Source organism: Sus scrofa, chromosome 5, assembly GCF_054392235.1.
Source record: "Sus scrofa isolate SSC_HxYL_T2T_F1_AM1 chromosome 5, Sscrofa_HxYL_maternal_Yorkshire_Landrace_v2.0, whole genome shotgun sequence".
Taxonomy (NCBI): domain Eukaryota; kingdom Metazoa; phylum Chordata; class Mammalia; order Artiodactyla; family Suidae; genus Sus; species Sus scrofa.
The window spans coordinates 89,096,177-89,116,708 of NC_139387.1; the positions used below are offsets into that span (position 1 = coordinate 89,096,177).

The following is a 20,532-nucleotide window of genomic DNA, read 5'->3' on the forward strand; positions in this document are numbered from 1 at the left end:
CAAGATTCCTTGGATTATAGCATTGTTTGTTGGCAGGTAAATGGTGGCACCAAAGGAAGGAACTCAGAATTTTTAATCCAAGGATGGTTACTTTCCAATAAAGATGGAATAATAATCATAAAAGTGAAGGAGTAAATAACAATAGGTAATATTTAAATAGTGCTTACCATGTGCCAGACCTATTATAAGTGCTGTTATGTTCTAATTCTTTAGTCCTTAATCCCAGAAGGTAGAAACTATTATTATCCTAGTTAATGGATGAAACTGAGACATAAGAGACTGTCACTTGCACAACTTTACATAGCTAGGAAATGGAACAGCTAGGCTTTGAACACAGCTCAAAATATCTCTAATTTTACAGATTCTAAATCAACTACAAAACTTCCCAATCTTCTACTTCTAAAACTATGCCTCTCTCTAAAGGAGAAAAGAAAAAAAAATTAAAAGAAATATCTTCTTTTTACCAAAACTGAAACAGAACAAAATACAATAACAGAGGATGATACCAGAATGTGATTTTTTTTTCCTCACTAGGAAAGCATGTTCTAGGCCAGAAGACTGATTGTAAAGGATCTTCTTCCTGCCAATGAAGTATGATAGCAGCAGATGAATAAAAACACATCTTTGTGTGGTTACAAAGCAATCTGTGGTCCCCATGCCATCAAGGATAAATAGAAGTAGCCTGAATGAAGTTTAGACAAACTAGAAACTAAGGGCCCATCCACTTACATTGACTTTCTCAGAAAAACCAGGACCAAGCTGTCTATTAAATTGCCTGGTGAGGCATAAGATATGAAAGATTGAGATTCAGCGTTAGAAATAGATAGGTAGGATACATAACGCTTCATCAAATTAATGTCACTTTTTCTCCATTATTTTTAGGAAGTACATTTGAAGAACACAAGTAGAGGGAGTTCAGGAAACAAGAACTACAGAATGTAGGAAGACCTTCCTGAAGAGTGAAGAATGACATGCCACTGGCAGGATCCTTTGCTCTGCACGAGTTACCTGTTAAACACCAGAAGACCTACCAAAAAAATAAGTTTGAAAACATTTCAAAAGATGGGCATTCCCCCCAATGAAATACACAAGTAAACATTCCAACATTGTCTTTAGGAGTGATTGTTAAAAGCTTTGCACCTTGCAAAAATGGTCCTGGAGTTGGTAGATTGCTGTTGATCCTTTATCAATAATGTTCTATATAGAAAATATACATATATATATACATATACATATATGTATGTAGATATATATATATATATATATATATATATATATATATATATCTTAGTCCCTGCCTCTCAAGAGCCACAAATGCATGGATGTTGTACAGATCCAGTTGCACTAAATTTGTCTCCGAATCTTGGCTGCTAGAGACATTCGTTCAGCAGCCTTGTATAAGTGGTTTATTAATTTTTTTATTTGCACTTCTTTCTACACAACACAGGCTGTTTGTTTTACAGTGTCTGATAATCTTGTTCATCCATCCCACCCATCTCCCTTCATCACCTTCATATTTGCCAAATCTGGCCTCCTCAATAGCAGCAGCAAGCAGTCAAGTAGCACACCAATTTTTAACCCACAAGATTCCATCTGTGGCATTTGTACCAAATATAAGTTGGATGCATTTATTTTAGACACAAAGCTTTATTTTTCCACATCTTGCTAAAGAAAAATGCAAGTAGTTACAACTTTGAGGCCAATCATTTTAGGCATATGTTTTAAGCATAGAAAGTCTCAAACTCTCAATGGTTCCTTCAAATGATGAGTTAGTGTGCGACCTGATTAGTAACTTCTCTCTTTTTATTTTTTCCATATAGAGCACTATGTAAATTTAGCATATCAATAATACAGGATATATCAAACAGTATGTAAAACTCTGTTTTTTAGTACAATGGTGCTATTTTGTAGTTTGTTACATGAAAGAGTCTGGCCAAAATGGTAAAAGGTGAAAGCAAAACAAAAGAGAAAGCCTGGAGCCAAAGGTGACGCAGAGGGGAAGGGTACTAAAAATCCAATTGTCTAGGAAAGAAAAGTTCCCCCAATAATGCCTTCCAAGAGAAATATGACACAAAGTCCACTGATGCAAATTTGGCAAGTCCAGAGAGGAGTAGAAAAAGCAGAAAGCTAGGAATTTAACAGTCCTGGTTTCTTATTCTCACTGAAAAAACAGGCATCTGCTGACTCTGCCATGGACTCACCACTGTATGACCTTAGGCAAGTCACTTCACCTCTCTGTGCCTCAGTTTCCTCATCTGCAAAGTGGGGGAAATATGTCATCTGCCTACCTCACAGGGGTGGTATGAGGATTAAAAAGATAAAGCTCCAAAGTTTTATCCTAAGTTGCTAAGAGGGCAACAAGATCAGAACCCTTAAGTTGCTAGGATGAAAGGAATTCTATTAAAAAAACCATTCACGGTGTAGCTAGAAAATTGATTATCTGAATGCTCCTGAAATGCCAGTTCTTGTCAGTGAACCTATTCAAGTAGCTATCCAACTAACTAGTTGTTAAAAGCTAACATATCAAGCTCTTTTAAAACATTGTTCAAAATAACTTAGAAACATTTGATTTTTGAATTCTGCATTAGGATTTACAAATACAAAGTGAAAAGAGGGAAGGGAAAAGAAAAAAGAAAAATAAAGATTTCTATCAGTAAAAGGATGATTACTCCACTTCTTAGCACTTACTGACTCCTCCAGGTAGTTACTAATAATCTAATAATATTTCTTTTAATATTATAAATGACACTCTATTCATTTTGAAAAACACAGTTATTCCTTCTCTTTCTTTAGACAATCTAAAGAAATGGCCCAAATTTCAAATACTGAACTAGTAAAAAGTCACAGATTTACTTTAATGAATTTTGTTCTCATCCTTGTACATAGATTTTTAAATTTCTTTGTTAAAATATGCTTGACTAGAGTTGCTAGTTGAGAGACAAAATTTCCTAGACAACTAGTAATTTCCCTTATGTCTGCTAAGGACAGTGGCCTCTAGTCTAGGGATGTGTCTTATCCATTCAATTGAAATTGGTCAATAAAATCCAATGATGAAGACAGGTCCATGATGACCTGGAAAATATTTCCCATCTATACATCAAGATTTTTTTTTATTAAAACATTGCATCATCCATCATTCAGATTTTTAAATCTGCTTTAGAACTTTCTGGTGAAAAACAACCAGGCTTGATTATTTCATACAAATTATATCTCTTTTATTCTTGGACATGTACATGGAAAACAAAAAATAGCATCTTAGTTTTCATCCCACTGATTTACCTCAAAGTTCAGAGGCCAGTAAAAGGGGGGGAAAAAAAAAGACTTCCTGGATCTTCAAACATATGCAAAAAGAAGGCCAATTTAACGAGCACCCCTGCTCAGCCAACTGGTATTTTAACCTCAGTCTACAGCGTTATTTGAATTCACTCCTCTGACATGCTGAGCTATGTTCTGATCACTGTAGACAGATGTAAAATAACCATAGGTCATTTTTGCTCTTCATCTGTTTTCTAGATGTATGGGTTCTGTGGAATGAGATGCTGGGCTCACTTTCCCAAAGTGGCACTTCTGGGTTTTATTTCTTATTCCTAATATGTACCATTTAAAATTATTAACTCCATTTAAAATTATTAACATATTTTTTTTAAAGTATGAAAACAACCTTCTGCAGACCTATACATTTCCAGACATAGTTAGATGTGGTAATTCTAAGAGTGTCTGTGACTTACTTGATTCACTTAATAATTCTATTCAGAGCCAAAAATGCCCCAGTAAGGAAAGCTTAAATATGCAAAGCTGTATTACCTTTCTTAACTTTCCCGACACATAGTCCTCTCTAGCTGTATCATAAATTAGCTAATTAAAAATTAACTAATTATACTAACCCACTGTCTTATTTTCAAATGAATTAAAACCAGAACACAAATTTCTGTCAAGTCCACAATTCAGTTGATCACTATAACAGCAGAACAACCCAATATTGACAGACGGAAGCACATAAAATTATACAACTCAAAACTTTATAAGCTTTGCTTTAGAATTTTAAGATGAGGCAATATCAAGATGTTTATATAAGAGCTATAAACACTGGTAAGAATGAGCATTCAATTTATGGGTTGATTTCCAATTTAATTGACAATACTGAATACCTAGGTCAAATTTCTGTTCTCACTTCCCCCAGTAGCATAATTTTATTATTTGAACATTTTAAGATGAGGAAGATCCACTAAAAAAGTTAAAGCATCTTTTCATCAGAATCCACTCTTCTAGAGATAAAGAAAAACACTCAATACCCGCCCTATGCGTGCATGCTCACACACACACACAACTATATGCACACATGTTCACACACACACACACAAACATATGCACACACACTCAACCTGAGTCCAGCGGAATACAGAGAATAAATCACTTCCTTGAAAAATCTTATTTAAAAAAAAAAGCCTGACCTCCCTTGAGAATCCTTCCCCTCCCTGGAATGTCAATGTTTGTGTATATGAAACCATCTCATGCACTGTGGCTCCAGGGTTTCTGTTACTAGTTTATGCACTTGGGAGAAAACTTAAAATGGAAGATGTAGCACATTTTGCTTTCCCATTTATTGTTTGGCCAGCTATGCCAATGTGGTGCTATTGTTTCTTTAAGAAAGTACTTGACTAAAAAAAAAAAAAAAGAAAAAAAAAGAAAAAAAAAGAAAGCATAGACATATTTTTTTAAAGTATGAAAAAAAAACAATTCTATAGATAGATGGCTTAATAAAATAGCATTAGGTCTAGTCACCACCACCTTTCAACATTTTATCACTGACAGGTAGTGTTCTGTTCACCAAATTGTGAGTTTGGGGGTGCAAGGGCAGAAGACGGAAATTTTTTTAAGTTAGAAGGCTCCATTATTTTGTTGGCTCTCGAACTCAACAAAATTAGCAATATATTATTCAATCTGAACACCTTGATTCAAGAGTATGGAGTATAAATAGGAAAGAAAATAAAAAGACTTTATAGGCAAATGGCAGAACTAAAAAAGATAAGTTACTTGTTGATTTGTGTGTGTGTGTGCGCGCGCGCTCTGCTCTAAAAATTCAGCAAGTGGAGAAAATAAAAATAAAAGAGAAAAATGCATAGATTCACCTGCTAAAATAGCTTCTGCCACATGCCCTTTAAGTAATTCTTTGGCATTTACTGGCTTATAGAAGATATACTCCCTTCATCTAAACATCTCAAAGAGCAGTAGCTCTCATAAAAAGCAATCACTGATCTCATTGGAGAGTGTTGGAAAGTATTTCCTTCTGAGATGGGGGTTATCTACTGATAAGGAAAGAGAAGAATTTATGAGAAATTGTTGAAAGAGATGGCTAACAATCTGTGAAGATTTTTTGTTTTTGTTTCTGTTTTGTTTTTTTACTTTATACAGTCTTTATGAATATCTTAATGTTCAAAAAATGACTTGGTTTTTTCCTTCTTTTTTTTTATATTGGAATGAGGGATGATAAGTTAAACCCACATAGACTCTTTAAAACTATAGGCTAGATAGGAATGTATGTTTGATTTGTTGAAGCTATAATCAGACTATTTAAAATGTTTTTGCTATTTTTAATCTTGAAAGATTGTACTAATTTATTAGAGACAGATCCTATTTGGCTCTCTTCATAAAGAAAGAGCATCCCTGCTCAAATCTCCTGGGCTTTCCCATCAATGTTTTCAAAAGATAAATCTGATTTATGCATCATTATGGTATTGCTTATTTTTAAGTTTTCAAATATACAAAGCATGATTCTTTATACCCTTGTCTTGCAGTGATCATAAAGTCTAGACTCTGAAGGGGCAAAAACAAGAGGAAATTTTTGTTGATTCTTTGTTTTTGGTTTGTTGTTTGTTTTCAATGCTAATGTTTAATCCTATAGTACATAGGTGCTTATTGCTATGTTAATATTCTAAAAGACTTTCCTGTTAGATATTAGAACCTGATCCATGGATATCTTTTTTGTGTGATTGCTATTTTAAAAAAAGAGATGAGAAGACTCTCTGAGCTTTAAGTGCATATAGTACAGGATAAAGATATAAACTTAAATAACCAAATCCTGTCTGGAACAATACTTTTTGTAGGAAGCTTCTCAGAGATGAGACAGAGGCCCAGGGAATTTTTGAAACTGTCTTTTTTCCTGTCAGTCCATATTCATTTAGTATCTGCCTCGAAATTTTAAAGAGGGCTGACAAAGCTGAAACCCTAGAATTAAAGGGACCTCTTTTAAATCATACATTTAACATGTTGCTTCTTAATTTATGATGCCACGCTGATCTTAAACATGGTCCCCTTTCTCCACATTCTTCAGTTGTCATTGATGAGATATTTCAAGAAAAAAAATTTAATTAAAAAAAATAAAATACAAAAATCCAAATGTTACTGCCCTGTTGAAATGTAAGATACAGTTTCTCCTATTTCAGCCCTGCTGAATCACCTGTCCCTTCAAAATCACCTTTCACAACCCTCAGAATCTGCCTTTTTTTAATTGCCCAGGCCTCTCTGTATCCTAGAGGTAAACATGACTCATTTTCTTTTACCTAAAATGCACTGATGTAAAAGTAGGAAAAAAGAAAACAGAACTCGAAAATCCCTTCCAAACCACCCACTGGTCCCACTCACCTACGCATAGCAGAGTCACTACTGTTAATCCCTTAATCTGATTTTGTTTGGATATTTATCTTGTACCTGCTGCTAAACACACTGCAGGAGGGACTCTGAAACCTCAAGCCACCTACTCACCTCTCTTATCTGTGTCTGTGTATTATTAAAATGTCTATTCAAATATCAAAAACTTTCTAACATCATGCAGCTTGTATTCAGTTTACCTAAAGGCCCCAAATACCATGTCAGATCTCTTCTGCTAAAAGAGCTAATGAACTATGAAAACGTGAATGACATCATGTGTTTTGCTTCATTTGTTTTTATCAAATTTATAGGCCAAGTGTGATTTTAAAAACTTACAGACACTGAATTAATCTTCCCTGCTACTTGGAAACCAGAAAATAATGACTGGTCATTCATTATATCTTTCTTAGTTCAAAAGCACATTTTTTTACCAAATTAAATCTGATTGTATTTGAAATGATTCAATTCATTTATGGCAGAGGAATATCAATCCTAATGACTTCTAAAAATGTAACTAACTGAATCATTACCTTACATTTATTGTTTAATAAGCATATTTTGAAAATGTATGGCTAGAGCGTCATAATAAAATGATATATCTTTCTTTAGTAATTACATTAAAATTAATCATGTTTGATTAATTAGTTCTTTTGGACAATGTTGGTGTAATGTGTCATTACTTAAGAATTCTGTTGTTATAGAGCATTTTTATTAATTAAGGTCATTGCAACAAATAAACATGAAAACTTACCCAGAAAATAATACTAATCATACAGCAGAATGGAGATATCTTATAGAATTTACAGATTATATTTAAAAATAAATGTTTCAAAGAACTTGTACAAACTATGTAAGAGATGTATGAATTGTACAATGTATGCATTAACAATAAAGCAGGTTTGAGTAACCAGTCCTACTCACTGTAACCCAACAGTGAGTTATAATCCATGACACAAACCGTTTGGGAAAAGATTTTGTATCACGTAGGGTACCTAATATACAACTAGCATTTAATACACTCACATATTGAGAGTTGTTATAAGAATGTGGCCTCTCGATATTGAGTTTTTATTTCTATGAGTCTTTCATATTCTTTACTGAATAGATACGTGAACATCAAACTCACAGTAGGATTTGTAGAAGCACAAGGTGGAAAATTAGTAATTTTCCTCTTATTGTTTGAAAGTGTCTCATTCTGTTTCCATTCTCTTAAACCTCCATGAGTTATCTGGAAAGTTACCTAAATGAAAAAGGGCTCACCAGCTTTGTACTTGATTTTAAGGAACTAGTAACATTACTGGAGTTTCCTGTATTATTTCCCACCTGGGCTCGCCACTACTCCCAACTTCACTCACCCAAAGCCTCCGTGGCTCTCCCTAGGACCACAGGAGGACTAATCTCCTCGTTCTGCTTGTGCTCAGCATAACACCTCCTATGGCCACGAGCTTCTAACTGCATTGCTTCTCTCTACCATCTCACTGGAAATACTTTTCTCCCTTCACACGTGTGTGCACGCATGTGCACACGCACATGTGCGTGCAGAGAAATGGCTAATCTGGACACAGCCTTTTCATTAAAGATGTCGTGGATGGTGAAGTGAGGGCAGAAAACAAACAGCTGCCCACGTCAAACATCACTGTTATCTAATAAGATCCCTTCCTCCCTTCTGCAAATTCTCCCCGGAATTACTAATTATCCAACCCTTCATCCTCTCCCTTAGAAAGAACTTGCAAGAAAATTCTACTACCACATTCTTATGCAGATCAATCTTCCTCCATCACAGCTTCACCCACAGTGGGGATGGAGGCAGGCCCACTCAACTTTTTTTCATTGATATGCCGAAAGTTGGTTTTTTTCCTAAATAAAAGAGCATTTCTGTCCCTAAGAGAAATTCTGCCTTCCTTCAAGATCATCTAGGTCGAAATACATCCTCTTTTAAAAAACTCAGTATGTTTTCTTTCCTGTAAGATCTGTGTAGGAGAGAATCACGAACACCTCAGCAATGGTTAACATTTGTAATATTAGTAATATTGACTTACGATATGTCAGTCATTATACCAAGGGGTTCATCTGTGTGATCTCATTAGTCATTATAAAAACCCTGTGAGTCAGGCAGTATCATTTTACAGATGAGGAAATGGAGGCTCAAAGATATTATTTAACTTACTGAAGTCAAGGCAAGCTTGAACCTGGGTCTGAAGACATCAAAACCTTTGTTTTCACCACATCACCATTCATGCTTCAATCCAGACATAAAGACAGTTGCATATACTGACTGATACATTCTTGCTCAGATTTGGTTGTACATGCTAGAGGCAGAAATAGAACTAATTGGACCTTCAAGTGATAAACTATTTTGGAAAATGATGTTATTAAGATAAAACAGCATCTCTGCTTAATAACTAATATATCTAACTGGGCTTTTAACCTTACCTACCACCATTCCTCTACTGTTCACATTGTAATGCTGGCTCATGACGGTCCTTCCCATTATGTATGTAATACCTAGTGGTAAACCAATCTCAGTGAAGAAGAGAATGTCTTGAGCCCTTATACAGTCCAAAAATAAACCATTTCTACATAAATAAAACTAGAAGCTGATCATAAAGAATCTTGCCAAGAGCTCTGGCAAATACACCTATTGTTCTCTTGACAGCTTGTCATAATCTGTGTGGTCTCAAGGGACAGGATTGAATAAGGGCTTCCACAGTCAAAAATGAGGACTCACAGAGTTCATGTTCCTATAACCCTGTCCTTCAAAAAGGCCCTAGTTATCCCACTCTAGTGATTCCCAGTGGGTACAGCTAGCCCTAGATGGCATCTTGGAAATGTGCAGGAACATTTGGGGTTGTCAATCACAATGATTGAAGGGGTCATTATGGGTATTTATTGGGCAGAGGTCAGGGTTCTAAACCCTTCATGTAGATGACAAACCTACTTATAATTAGCTAAGCCTAGAATATAGCTCCAACTTGCTTATGAACGCCAAGTACTTTTGCATGATTTTAATATAAGCTTAATTTTCCAAAATGCTACCATTGCCAATCAAGGGGAAGGTATTATGTTTTCTAATAGAATTGGGCCTTGGAATTTTTATCTTGTAGTGAATGTTATTTTACTATAAACTGTTTTCATTCTACTTTATATTATAGTTCAGGCATCATTTTTATTTTTATTGAAACTGTATATGTATTATCTGTGAATTTCACTTGGGGATATTAAAGGGTATATCACAAAATATCTGCTATAAAATGGGAAGCTTTGAGTCTGATAGGGCTGAACCACCAGGCTATGTAGAGCAGTTATGATCCTCCCTGAGTCATAGTGGTAGCTGGATGGCAGAGCCTTTGCCCTCTTCCCAGAGAGGCATTTAAATTATAAAGCTGAGCTGAAAGCTGGTGTCTTCCTCACCTGTTTATGGATAGAGATTAAACCTCTTTGGGATCCAATAAAGGATAATGGTTATGGTTAATAGAACATCTGGTTTCTAAATGTTCTTTCCTTCACCTTGTGATGTGATGAGACGATTTTGAAAAGAATAAAGCAATCACTAAAAACAGAAACAGATGTAAATTGGATTTGAGACAATAGCAACAGTGCATCAGAAGTAAAATCTGACCTTGGATTTAAAGTCAGGTCGGAAATGTGGCCTAGAAAGGAGGTTTCTCTTTTTAATGGTTACTACCAGGAAAGTTAAGGGTTGGGTAACTGTCCTATAACTTCCTAACTCCACCTTATTTACTGAACTCAGTTGCTCCTGCTTAGCCCCCAACCTCCTCCAGAGGAAGCAGTAGGGAGAGTCTCGCCAAATGGAAATCCGAGGGGTTCATAGTCTCTACTCATGGTAACTTCTCTATGTAAGTGCTGTGGCTGAATCTATCATTTCACCCTACAAACATGGAACTCTCCTTCTCAACCCCAAGTATCTAAAAGATGTGATAGAGAGACAGACAGACAGACAGAGATGGAGAAAGTGCTCCCCTAGAGAGGGAAGGAGACAGCAGTAATAGGGGCAGAAATGATACCTGGCATTGTACTCTCTCACTCTACTTGGCCCAGATCCTATAATTTAGCTACCCTTCTAGAACCTAAAATAATCAAAAATAGGGTTACCCCAAGACCAAACTTCCCTCTCTATTTTTTCTACCTCTCTCTCCCCTTTAAAGGTCTTTTGGAAATGGAAACATTTTCATCTCCTCCTATAGCCAACCAAATAAATTCGTAGACTGTTTATATTGAAAAGTCTTTTCTGGTATCTCTAGACTTCGCTGCTATAGTAAAAGATACAATGAAATAATTTAATACATATTTATGCTAGAAGGTACTGGATATTTGCTCTCATATCCATTTCCCAACATTCCCTTCATCTGCTCCATTTCATAAGGAACTACATTGACTAGCTTCTCTGTCCTCTGATTTTTATGTAGGCTTGGCTAATAGGAAGCACTAACAAAAATGGAAGGCAGGAGGAAGGAAGAGGCCAAGGTATTTTGCCCCCTTTCTTTTTGCTTCAAGTAGCATCTTCAGCAGTAATTACAGACCCTGCCCTGCCTCCACAGACCCTTGGAGCAGCACCCTGTTCCCCCAGTGGACCTAGATCCATCCAGAAGGCTTTTCTTAGTTGGGAAGACCTCTTCCTTTTGCGTCTCTCTAGTCCTAGGAATAGTAGTGACTTCCTGATGTAAATCTCTGCGTTGATGCCCTTCTCTTATTTGGCTGCTTATCTCTTCCCGCCCTTGTATTAAATCCCCTATGTGGAAAATATCTAGAAACATTTCTGCTGCCCTCTCTGAACCTTAACTAATACCCAGAGGAATAGCATTGTGGTAAGAAGTGCTGAAATCAGGCACATGTAGGTATGTCTGACACTTCTAGCTGGGTGTTTTAGACAGATTAAAACAAATTCTGTGAGGTTCAGTTTCCTCTTATGTAAAATGGTATTAATACCAATGACAACAACAATAATAATACTTAATGCATATTGGTATTTGAGGATTAAAGAGTATCATCAGTAATTTCTAAATTTCTAGATTTCTCAAAATTGTAAAAATTCCCAAAGATAAAAGTATTTTCAAGAAATTGAAATAGGTGGCAGAGTTTCCCTTGTGGCTCAGCAGTACTGAACCCAACTGGGATCCATGAGAATGCGGGTTTGATCTCTGGCCTCGCTCACTGGATTAAGGATCTGGCATTGCTAACAGCTGTGGTGTAGGTAGCAGACATGGCCTGGATCCTGCATTGCTGTGGCTGTGGTATAGGCTGGCAGCTGTGGGTCTGATTTTACTCCTAGCCTGGGAACTTCCACATGCCGTGGGTGCAGCCCTAAATAAAAAGTAAAAAAGCCAAAGAAGGAAAGAAAGAAAGAAAGAAAGGAAGGAAGGAGGGAAGGAATAGGTGGTAAAATCTTTATTGGACTAAAATAAGGACATCTTAAAAATCAAGCATTACCATCATGTCATTAAAAGTGAATATATTTTAATAACATGGCATGGATATAATCTCAGAATAAAGACAAGCTTTTATGAAAACTCGTAAGTTTTCCTTTTCATCTTTTTAGTTTCTCTATGGCTAGATAAAAACACTGGCACAGTCCAGCACCAGTCTGCTCCTCAGCTCTTGTTTGGTGTGGTTCCTGACATTTGTATGATTACTTTAGGTGTCACTACTTCTATTGATACTATTAGGAATGAGAGTGTTAATTAAGGATCTAAGATATCCAAGGTACAATTTTCTCCAGTGGCTTTGTCACACCCTTTTCTCCATACATTCTGATTCATGGTCCCAACTTTTCTGACCAAGTGACCACCTCTGCCCTTAACTTGATTTTGATTGAGCAAAATCAGGGGAAAGTATTATTTGAGCCTAAAAATCCCTGTACTACAAAAGAAAATATAAAAATTTGAATCTAGCATTTTCTTGCTGTATCCCTGTAATCCTTTCTCTTTCTTCACCCCAGTGCAACCCAGCCAACAGAGCTACACATTTTGCACATAATGATTTTTTAGCTACTTATATGATATTTTCAGGGTCTCCCTATATAGTATCAAAATAATTATTCTAATCAATTCAAAGAAACAACACAAATAAGTCAGTTGTCTTTCATTGTGTACCACCTGAGCACCAATTTTTCAACCAATTTCGTGGGCTTCCTCAGCACATAACTATGGTTAGTCTGCCTTTTACTTTAGTCATATTCATTCCACACAGTATTCTTCTTAATATCACTGTCATTCTTAGCAATCTATTAAATGATATTTGATGGTTTGGTCTCCTGTTGCTCAGTTTTTTAAATTTTCCATAATGTCAAATAATAGAAATATCCCTGATGATGCAAATACATCCCTGAAAGAAAAGTGAATCTATCTTCAAGTCCTTCCTAAACTGTGAGGATTTATTTGTAATCTTTCAATGTATGCATAACATTATTCCAAATCCTCTTTGGGGGTTGCTCCTGCATGACCCAGGGGTGTATCAGTCACTGGAAAAGCAATCTGAGAGCATCTAGGATTGATTTTTGAAAATGTGGTATCCACAGAAACAGACGTCAGATGCTAACCCAGCAAATGCCGGCAACTCTACACTTGTGTGGAAGATGTCTTCTGTGCATTTGTTTGTCCCAGGGCTGTTCTATAGAGATGGTCACTTTTTTTAAACACAGCACATTCTGTGCTATATCCTTGTTTGACCGTTGTAAGAATTCTGAGTGTAGACTTGTATTTCCCAGAAAGAGCATGCAGCAAGCTAAAAGCAGCCAGATAAGATAAGGAAAATCAGTGAGTAAAAGGTTTGCTTAGAGACTTTGAGGCATATTTGTGTTCTCCAGGGTTTATTTGTACAATATTAATGAGCCAATTCTAAAAGTCAAACAGATAATACTCCAAAACTTACAAGTAGACTCTTGCACCAAAGAATTATATACTCCTGGTTCGTCACACTACTTTTTACCTAAGTAAATGAATGTAGCAAACCAATATGGATGGCCATCAGCAGGACACTTCCATATGCATTTGGTCAGATATTGTCTCTGAAAGTGTGATTTCTGAGCTGAAGGAGGAAGGAGGACAACACTTCTTGAAGAAGCAACCCAGATAAACCAACTTGGAGCCATTCTTCCAGTAGTTTTAATCGATCACACATAACCACTCACACTTTCTCACCAGGCGCCTTGGGATCAATGCTACATAGTGTAGAGACAAATAGATAGGATTATGGGTAAAGCATGTGAAGCACAGAACATAATTTTTCTCTCCATGAAACTAACTGGCCCTTCTGGGGATCAAACCCATGACCTTGGGCTCATTAGCACTCTACTTCAATCATGCTCCAAACAAATACAGGTTTGAGGCCAGAGGAGCTTCAAATCACACATAAGAATGTAACCAACAGAGCCACAGGAAAACACATGAAGTAAACACTTTCTATATAGGCAAAAAGAACAGAAGATTTGGAAAGAGCCTACATTCTCTGAATCCCTTAGTCATCTGAAGGCTTACTGGAAATTTCCACTTGGACATCTTCCATCATTTTGATTTCAACCATTTCCTTCTCTCAGCCCCCACCCCTGAAAGGAATTTACCATTTGGAACTTTCAGTTTATGGAACCATCACTCAGTCAACCAAGTTCAGAAACTTGGAGTTGTTCTTAGCAACACATTTGACCATTCAATACAAATTTAGTCCAAAACAAAATTCACTGAAGCCTTTATTCAAACATCTCTCGTATCTCTCCTCTTGTCTATCCCCCAAAGCATCACCACAGTTCAAACCTCATCACCTTCTGGATATTACAATAACTGCCTACCAGCTTTCCTCTCTCCAATTCATTCCATATACTATTATTAAAATTCTGCTCTGCATGTTTTCTCAAAACTTCAGTGGCTATTGCTCTATCCTGATATCACACGTTTTTCCAAAATCTATTACAACTAAAGTATTCATATGCATCCCCACCTTTGCATAAGTCCTTCTTTTCCAAATATCCACAAGCTTTGCCACCATTTAAGACAGAGCTCATATTTCAACTGTCTTTCTAAGCGACTTCAAACCTTATGGATCTTTTTCTTTTGAAATTTTGGACCCCACATTGGCAATACTTTTCTTTGGAAATTAAATTCTCTAATAATCCATCATTAGTTTTTTTCCCTTTGTGTAACACTTGCCTATCAATCATATTGTAAATTCTCTGAAGGCAGAGATTTGGCTTTTATTCCACAGGTATTTACTGAGCCCTAATGTGTGAGCAACATTACTCTGGAAATAAAATCATGAACAAAACAGACTTACATTATAGTAAGAGGGAGATGGACAGGAGATAAATACATGAACAAAGTACTTGCAAATAGCAGAGAAAACAAGAGGGCACTATAATAAAATATGAAATGAAGCACTATTATTAATTCCCCTCTTTTCTGGGGCCAGGCAGTCCAAAGGGGAAGCTAAACCTTTCTAAAATGAATTGTTACCCCATTCTGCCTTGGATTCTCTTCTTCTCTAGCATTCTCTCCCTTAAAAATTCCATCCTGTCATCTGATGGGAGATGAGGCCAGACTGATCTCTCTCTTTGGAAATTCGGTCATTATAATCCACTGTCCGACAATCATCTCCCTCCACCTAGAACTGCACTGTCCAATACATCAGCCACTGGACACTTGAAATATGGCTGGTCCAAATTTGGATATGCTGTAAGTGTAAAACATGTACTGTATTTCAAAGACTTAACATAAAAAAATAATATAACATAATTGGTATTTTTATATGGCCTAGATGTCAACATAATATTTTGGCATTAAGTAAAGTGTATTATTAAAATTAGTTTCATCTGTTTCTTTTTACTTTTTTAAATGCGACTTCCAGAAAAATTTTAAAGTACACATGGCTTACATTGTGTCTCTCATTGGACAGTGAGACCCAGACAGTACTGATCTAGAAAATCTACCAACCAGTCAACAGATATTAAGCACTTACTGTATACTAGGTATGATTCTACTTGATGTCTTACTTCTAATATTGCCAGTACTTCAATTTAAACCGAAGGTGTCTTTTCTCCTCCCAAGGCTACCCTCTATTTTGGCTTTTCTACTTTTGTCAATGATTCTGTTCCAACTTTCCAGAGTTACGAATTCAGACATCTTTATCTTTGTTTCGCGATGCATCATTTGTCAAGCCTTGTCGAATTTCCTCCCTCCCTTCTATTCTTATACCACTATCCTTGAGTGGTATAAAGAACAATTGAGTAAAATCTCTGCTTCCATCTCTCCCCATTCCCATCTAATCTCTATGCTGCCACTATACCAGTCTTCCTAATTCAATACTTGATATCAGAATCAAAGAATACTACAAATGAGGGGCCACTGGGCATCCTTGAGGAATCCTTTCAAAATAATGAAATGAATAGATAAGATTTACAGAGGGAGTACTGCCTGTGTGCCACCGACTCTTAAGTACCTCACATATATAATCACATTTAATCATCCCAACAATCTTATGAGGGAGATACTATTAATATACCCACTTTGCAGATAGAGACCCCCCCCAGTCCAAGGATGTTAAGTAATGTGCCCCAACACCAGTTGTGAGCTCAGGTCTATCTGACCCCAGAGGCCTTGCTCTTAACTTCTACGCCATACTCTCAGAGTGAATGGAGAATGTGTTCATGATCCTAACCCTAAGAATTTTCTATTCTCTCCAGATCAGTAAATGATACCACTCTTTACCAAGGGGCTCAAGTAAAAAAGTCTTAGTCATTCTTGACGTCTGTCTTTCTCCCACACTCCAATCAAATCCATCAGCAAACCCCATTAACTCTCTATTACAAATATATCCCAAGTTTGACTTCCCACTCTCTGCGTATGTATATCCTCATCATAAGCCCTGGCATTGCTCACTTAAAAATTCTAATTTGGGTCCTTATTGCTGTGGTGGATTAAACTGTGTTCCTCAATTTAGATATGTTTCATTCCTAACCCCCTCAGTACCTATTAAATGTTTGGACTTTATTTGGAAACAGTCTTTGCAGATATGATTAGCTAAGGATCCACAATGAAATCATCCTAGATGTAAGGTGGGCCCTAAATCCAATGACTGACGTCTTTTTTTTTTTTTTTTTTTTTTTTTTTTTTTAGTGTATATAAAGATTTTCTTTCACTATAGCTGGTCTACAGTGTTTTGTCAATTTTCTACTGTACAGCATGGTATCGAGTTACACATACATGTATACATTCTTTTTTCTCACATTATCATGCTCCATCATAAGTGACTAGATGCAGTTCCCAGAGCTACACAGCAGAATCTCATTGTTGATCCATTCCAAAGGCAATAGTCTGCATCTATTAACCCCAAGTTCCCAATCCATCCCACTCCCTCTCCCTCCCCCTTGGCAACCACAACTCTGTCTTCCAAGTCCATGAGTTTCTTTTCTGCAGAAAGGATCATTTGTGCCATATATTAGATTCCACATATAAGTGATATCATGGTATTTGTCTTTCTTTCTGACTTACTTCACTTAGTATGAGAGTCTCTAGTTCCATCCATGTTGCTGCAAATGGCATTATTTTGTTCTTTTTTATGGCTGAGTAGTATTCCATTGTACATATATACCACATCTTCCTAATCCAATCATCTGTTGATGGACATTTGGGTTGTTTCCATGTCTTGGCTATTGTGAATAGTGCTGCAATGAACATGCGGGTGCATGTGTCCTTTTCAAGGAAAGTTTTGTCCGGATATATGCCCAAGAGTGGGATTGCTGGCTCATATGGTAGCTCTATGTATAGTTTTCTAGGGTAACTCCATACTGTTTTCCATACTGACGTCTTTATAAGGAAAGGAGAAGGTGATCTAGACACAGAGTCACAGACGAGAGAAGGCCCTATGTGAGGATGAAGGCAGAGATTGCAGTTATGTTGTCACAAACTAGGAAACGCCAGGAACCACCAGAGCTAGACAAAGAAAGATTCTTCCCTAGAACCATCAGAGGGAGTCTGGTCCTATCAGCACCTTGATTTTGGACTTCGGGCCTCTAGAACTGTGAAAGAACAAAATATTTATTTTAAGCCATCTAATTGGTGGTAATTTGCTATTGTTGCCCTAATACACAAATATACTTCCCTTTCAACTTCTTTAGTCTATTCTTAACAACCAGAACCATTTATTTGACTGAAAATCATATCAAGGCACTCTCTGCTCACAATCTTCCCTCTGCAGTTTCTCATAACACTCAGAATAATATCCAAAGTCCTACCCACGACCTTCCAGCCAGATACGAACCTGTCTCCAGCTACTCTCAGACCTACTAATGTTAAGTCCACTTACTCTGCTCCGAACTCTCTGGACTCTCACTGTTTCTCAAAGGCAACAGTATATTCCCACGTGATAACCTCTGCACTTGTAGTTTTCTGTCCAGAAGCTCTTTCCCCAGCTATTCTCATGGATCTTCCTTGCTTCATACAGATTTCTGCTGAAAAGAAAGGCCCTCCCTGGCCACCCTACCTCAATTAGCATAACTTATCCTGGCCTTTTGATGCCCTTACCCTATCTCATACCACTTCCCTCCAGCTCAGTATTACACATACACTTTTGCATTGGTTTGTTTACTGTCAATCAACCTCACTGATGCACAGACCATGGTCTCTGATACATATAGGCTCTCAATAAAGATTCATGGAGTGTATGAATAAATGAACGAACACTTGAGTTGAGGTCTAAGGAAAATTTAGTAGGATTTCCTGATGGGCCAAGTATTTTAAGTCAGGGTAATAAAAATATAAAACAACATAAACAATAGCAGCAGTAACCATTTCCTGAGGGATTTCTATGCGCCAAGCACTGCATGAAGGATTTTAAATATCTTGTCCCAATTAATCCTCAAAACAATTCCATTAGTAATCATGATTATCTATTGAGTAAACTGAGCTTGGAAAGTTTAAGAAGCTTACTATACAAAATAGCAGAAACTATCCAGGATCTATATATAATTCCTACAAATCAGTATAAAAATACAAATAATCCAGTAGAAAAATGAGCAAAGATATGATCAGAGAACTCATGAGTGGAAATGAATATACAAATGGCTGGTAGACATTTGAAAAAAAGGTGCTCACTTTTATTTGTAATCAGAAAAAAAAAAAAAGACATGATACCATAAAACTTCTAGGAGGTAACATAAGCAAAACATTCCTTGATATATTGTACAAATGTTTTATTACAGCAGTTTCCCAAGGCAATAGAGATATAAACAAAAATAAACAAATGGGCTGGGAATTTGGGGTTAATAGATGCAAACTACTGCCTTTGGAATGGATAAGCAATGAGATCCTGCTGTATAGCACTGGGAACTATATCTAGTCACTTATGATGGAGCATGATAATGTGAGAAAAAAAATGTATATATGTATGTGTGACTGGGTCACCTTGCTGTACAATAGAAAATTGATAGAACATTGTAAACCAGCTATAATTGGAAAAAAATAAAAATCATTAAAAGAAAAAAAAAAGGCACCTAATTAAACTTACAAATTTTTGCATTGCAAAGGAAACCGTAAGAAAACAAAAAGACAACCTACGGAATTGGAGAAAATATTTGCAAATGATGCAACCAACAAGAGCTTAATCTCTGAAATATACAAACGACTCATACAACTCAAAAGCAAACAAAACCAACCCAATTAAAAAAATGGGCAGACAACTTAAATAGGTGTTTCTCCAAAGAAGACATATAGATGGCCAGTAGGCACATGAAAAGTTGTTCAACATCACTAATTATTAGAGAAATGCAAATCAAAACTATTATCACCTCATACTAGTCAGAATGGGCATCATTAAAAAGTTTAGAAATAACAAATGCCAGAAAAAAAGGGAGCCTCTTACACTGCTAGTGGTAATATAAGTTGGTGCAACCACTATGGTGACCAATATGGAGATCCTCAAAAAACTGAAAATAGAATTACCATAGGATCTAGTAATCCCACTCCTAGGCATGTATCTGGACAAAACTATAATTCAAAAAGACATGCACCCCTATGTTCATAGTAGCCAAGACACTATTCACAATAGCCTGGACCTGGAAACAACCTAAATGTCCATCAGCAGATGAATGAATTAAGAAGACATGGCATGTATATACAATGGAATACTAATCAGCTATTAAAATGAATGAAATAATGCCATTTGCAGCTACATGGGTACAATGAGTGATTATCATACTAGATGTAGTAAGTCAGAAAGAGAAAGACAAATACCATATATCACTTACATGTGGAATCTAAAATATGGCACAAATGAACCTACTTACAAAAGAGAAGCAGACTCAGAGAACAGACTTTTGGTTGCCAAGGGCTAGGGGGGAGGGAGAGGGATGAACTGGGAGTCTGGGGCTAGTAGATGCAAACTATTACATTTAGAAAGGATAAACAATAAGGTCCTTCTGTATAGCACAGGGAACTATATCTAATATCTTGAGATAAACCGTGATGAAAAAGAATATATAAAAGTGTGCGTGTGTGTGTGTATATACATATATATATATAACTGAGCCCCTGCTATATGGCAGAAATTAGCATGACATTGTAAATCAACACTACTTTAATTTTTTAATTAAAATATAATCAGAAAAATAAAAAGTTAAGTGAAGATGAAATAGAATTTTTTACCCATAATATTGGCAGTTTTTTAGTTTGGTAGTACAGAGTACTGACTAGAGTAAGGAAAAACCGGTATTCTCATATCCTGCTTATGGATGTATACTCTGGGTCACTGGAGGGCAAGCAAGCAGGAATAATTACAATTTTATTTATTTCTTTATTTATTTGCTTTTTAGGGCTGCACCCCCAGCATATGGAAATTCCCAGGCTAGGTGCTGAATCAGAGTTACAGCTGCCAGCCTACACC

General features: G+C 36.5%; 2 protein-coding genes across 8 annotated transcripts in view; one reads left to right on the top strand and one right to left on the bottom strand.

Moving 5' to 3' along the window:
• Nucleotides 1-20,532, bottom strand: part of LOC110260784 (uncharacterized) — a 566,816-nt gene that overhangs the window by 394,678 nt on the left and 151,606 nt on the right. The gene's annotated exons all lie outside the window — the stretch shown is intronic.
• Nucleotides 1-20,532, top strand: part of IGF1 (insulin like growth factor 1) — a 132,818-nt gene that overhangs the window by 70,517 nt on the left and 41,769 nt on the right. For 2 of the 5 annotated variants that reach the window (XM_005664197.4, XM_005664199.4), the window contains one exon: nt 883-4,699. The exons of 1 other annotated variant lie outside the window; for it this stretch is intronic. In XM_005664197.4, the coding sequence (XP_005664254.1) occupies nt 883-908 (26 nt within the window). In that variant the 3' untranslated portion in view covers nt 909-4,699. 5 annotated transcript variants of the gene reach the window in all.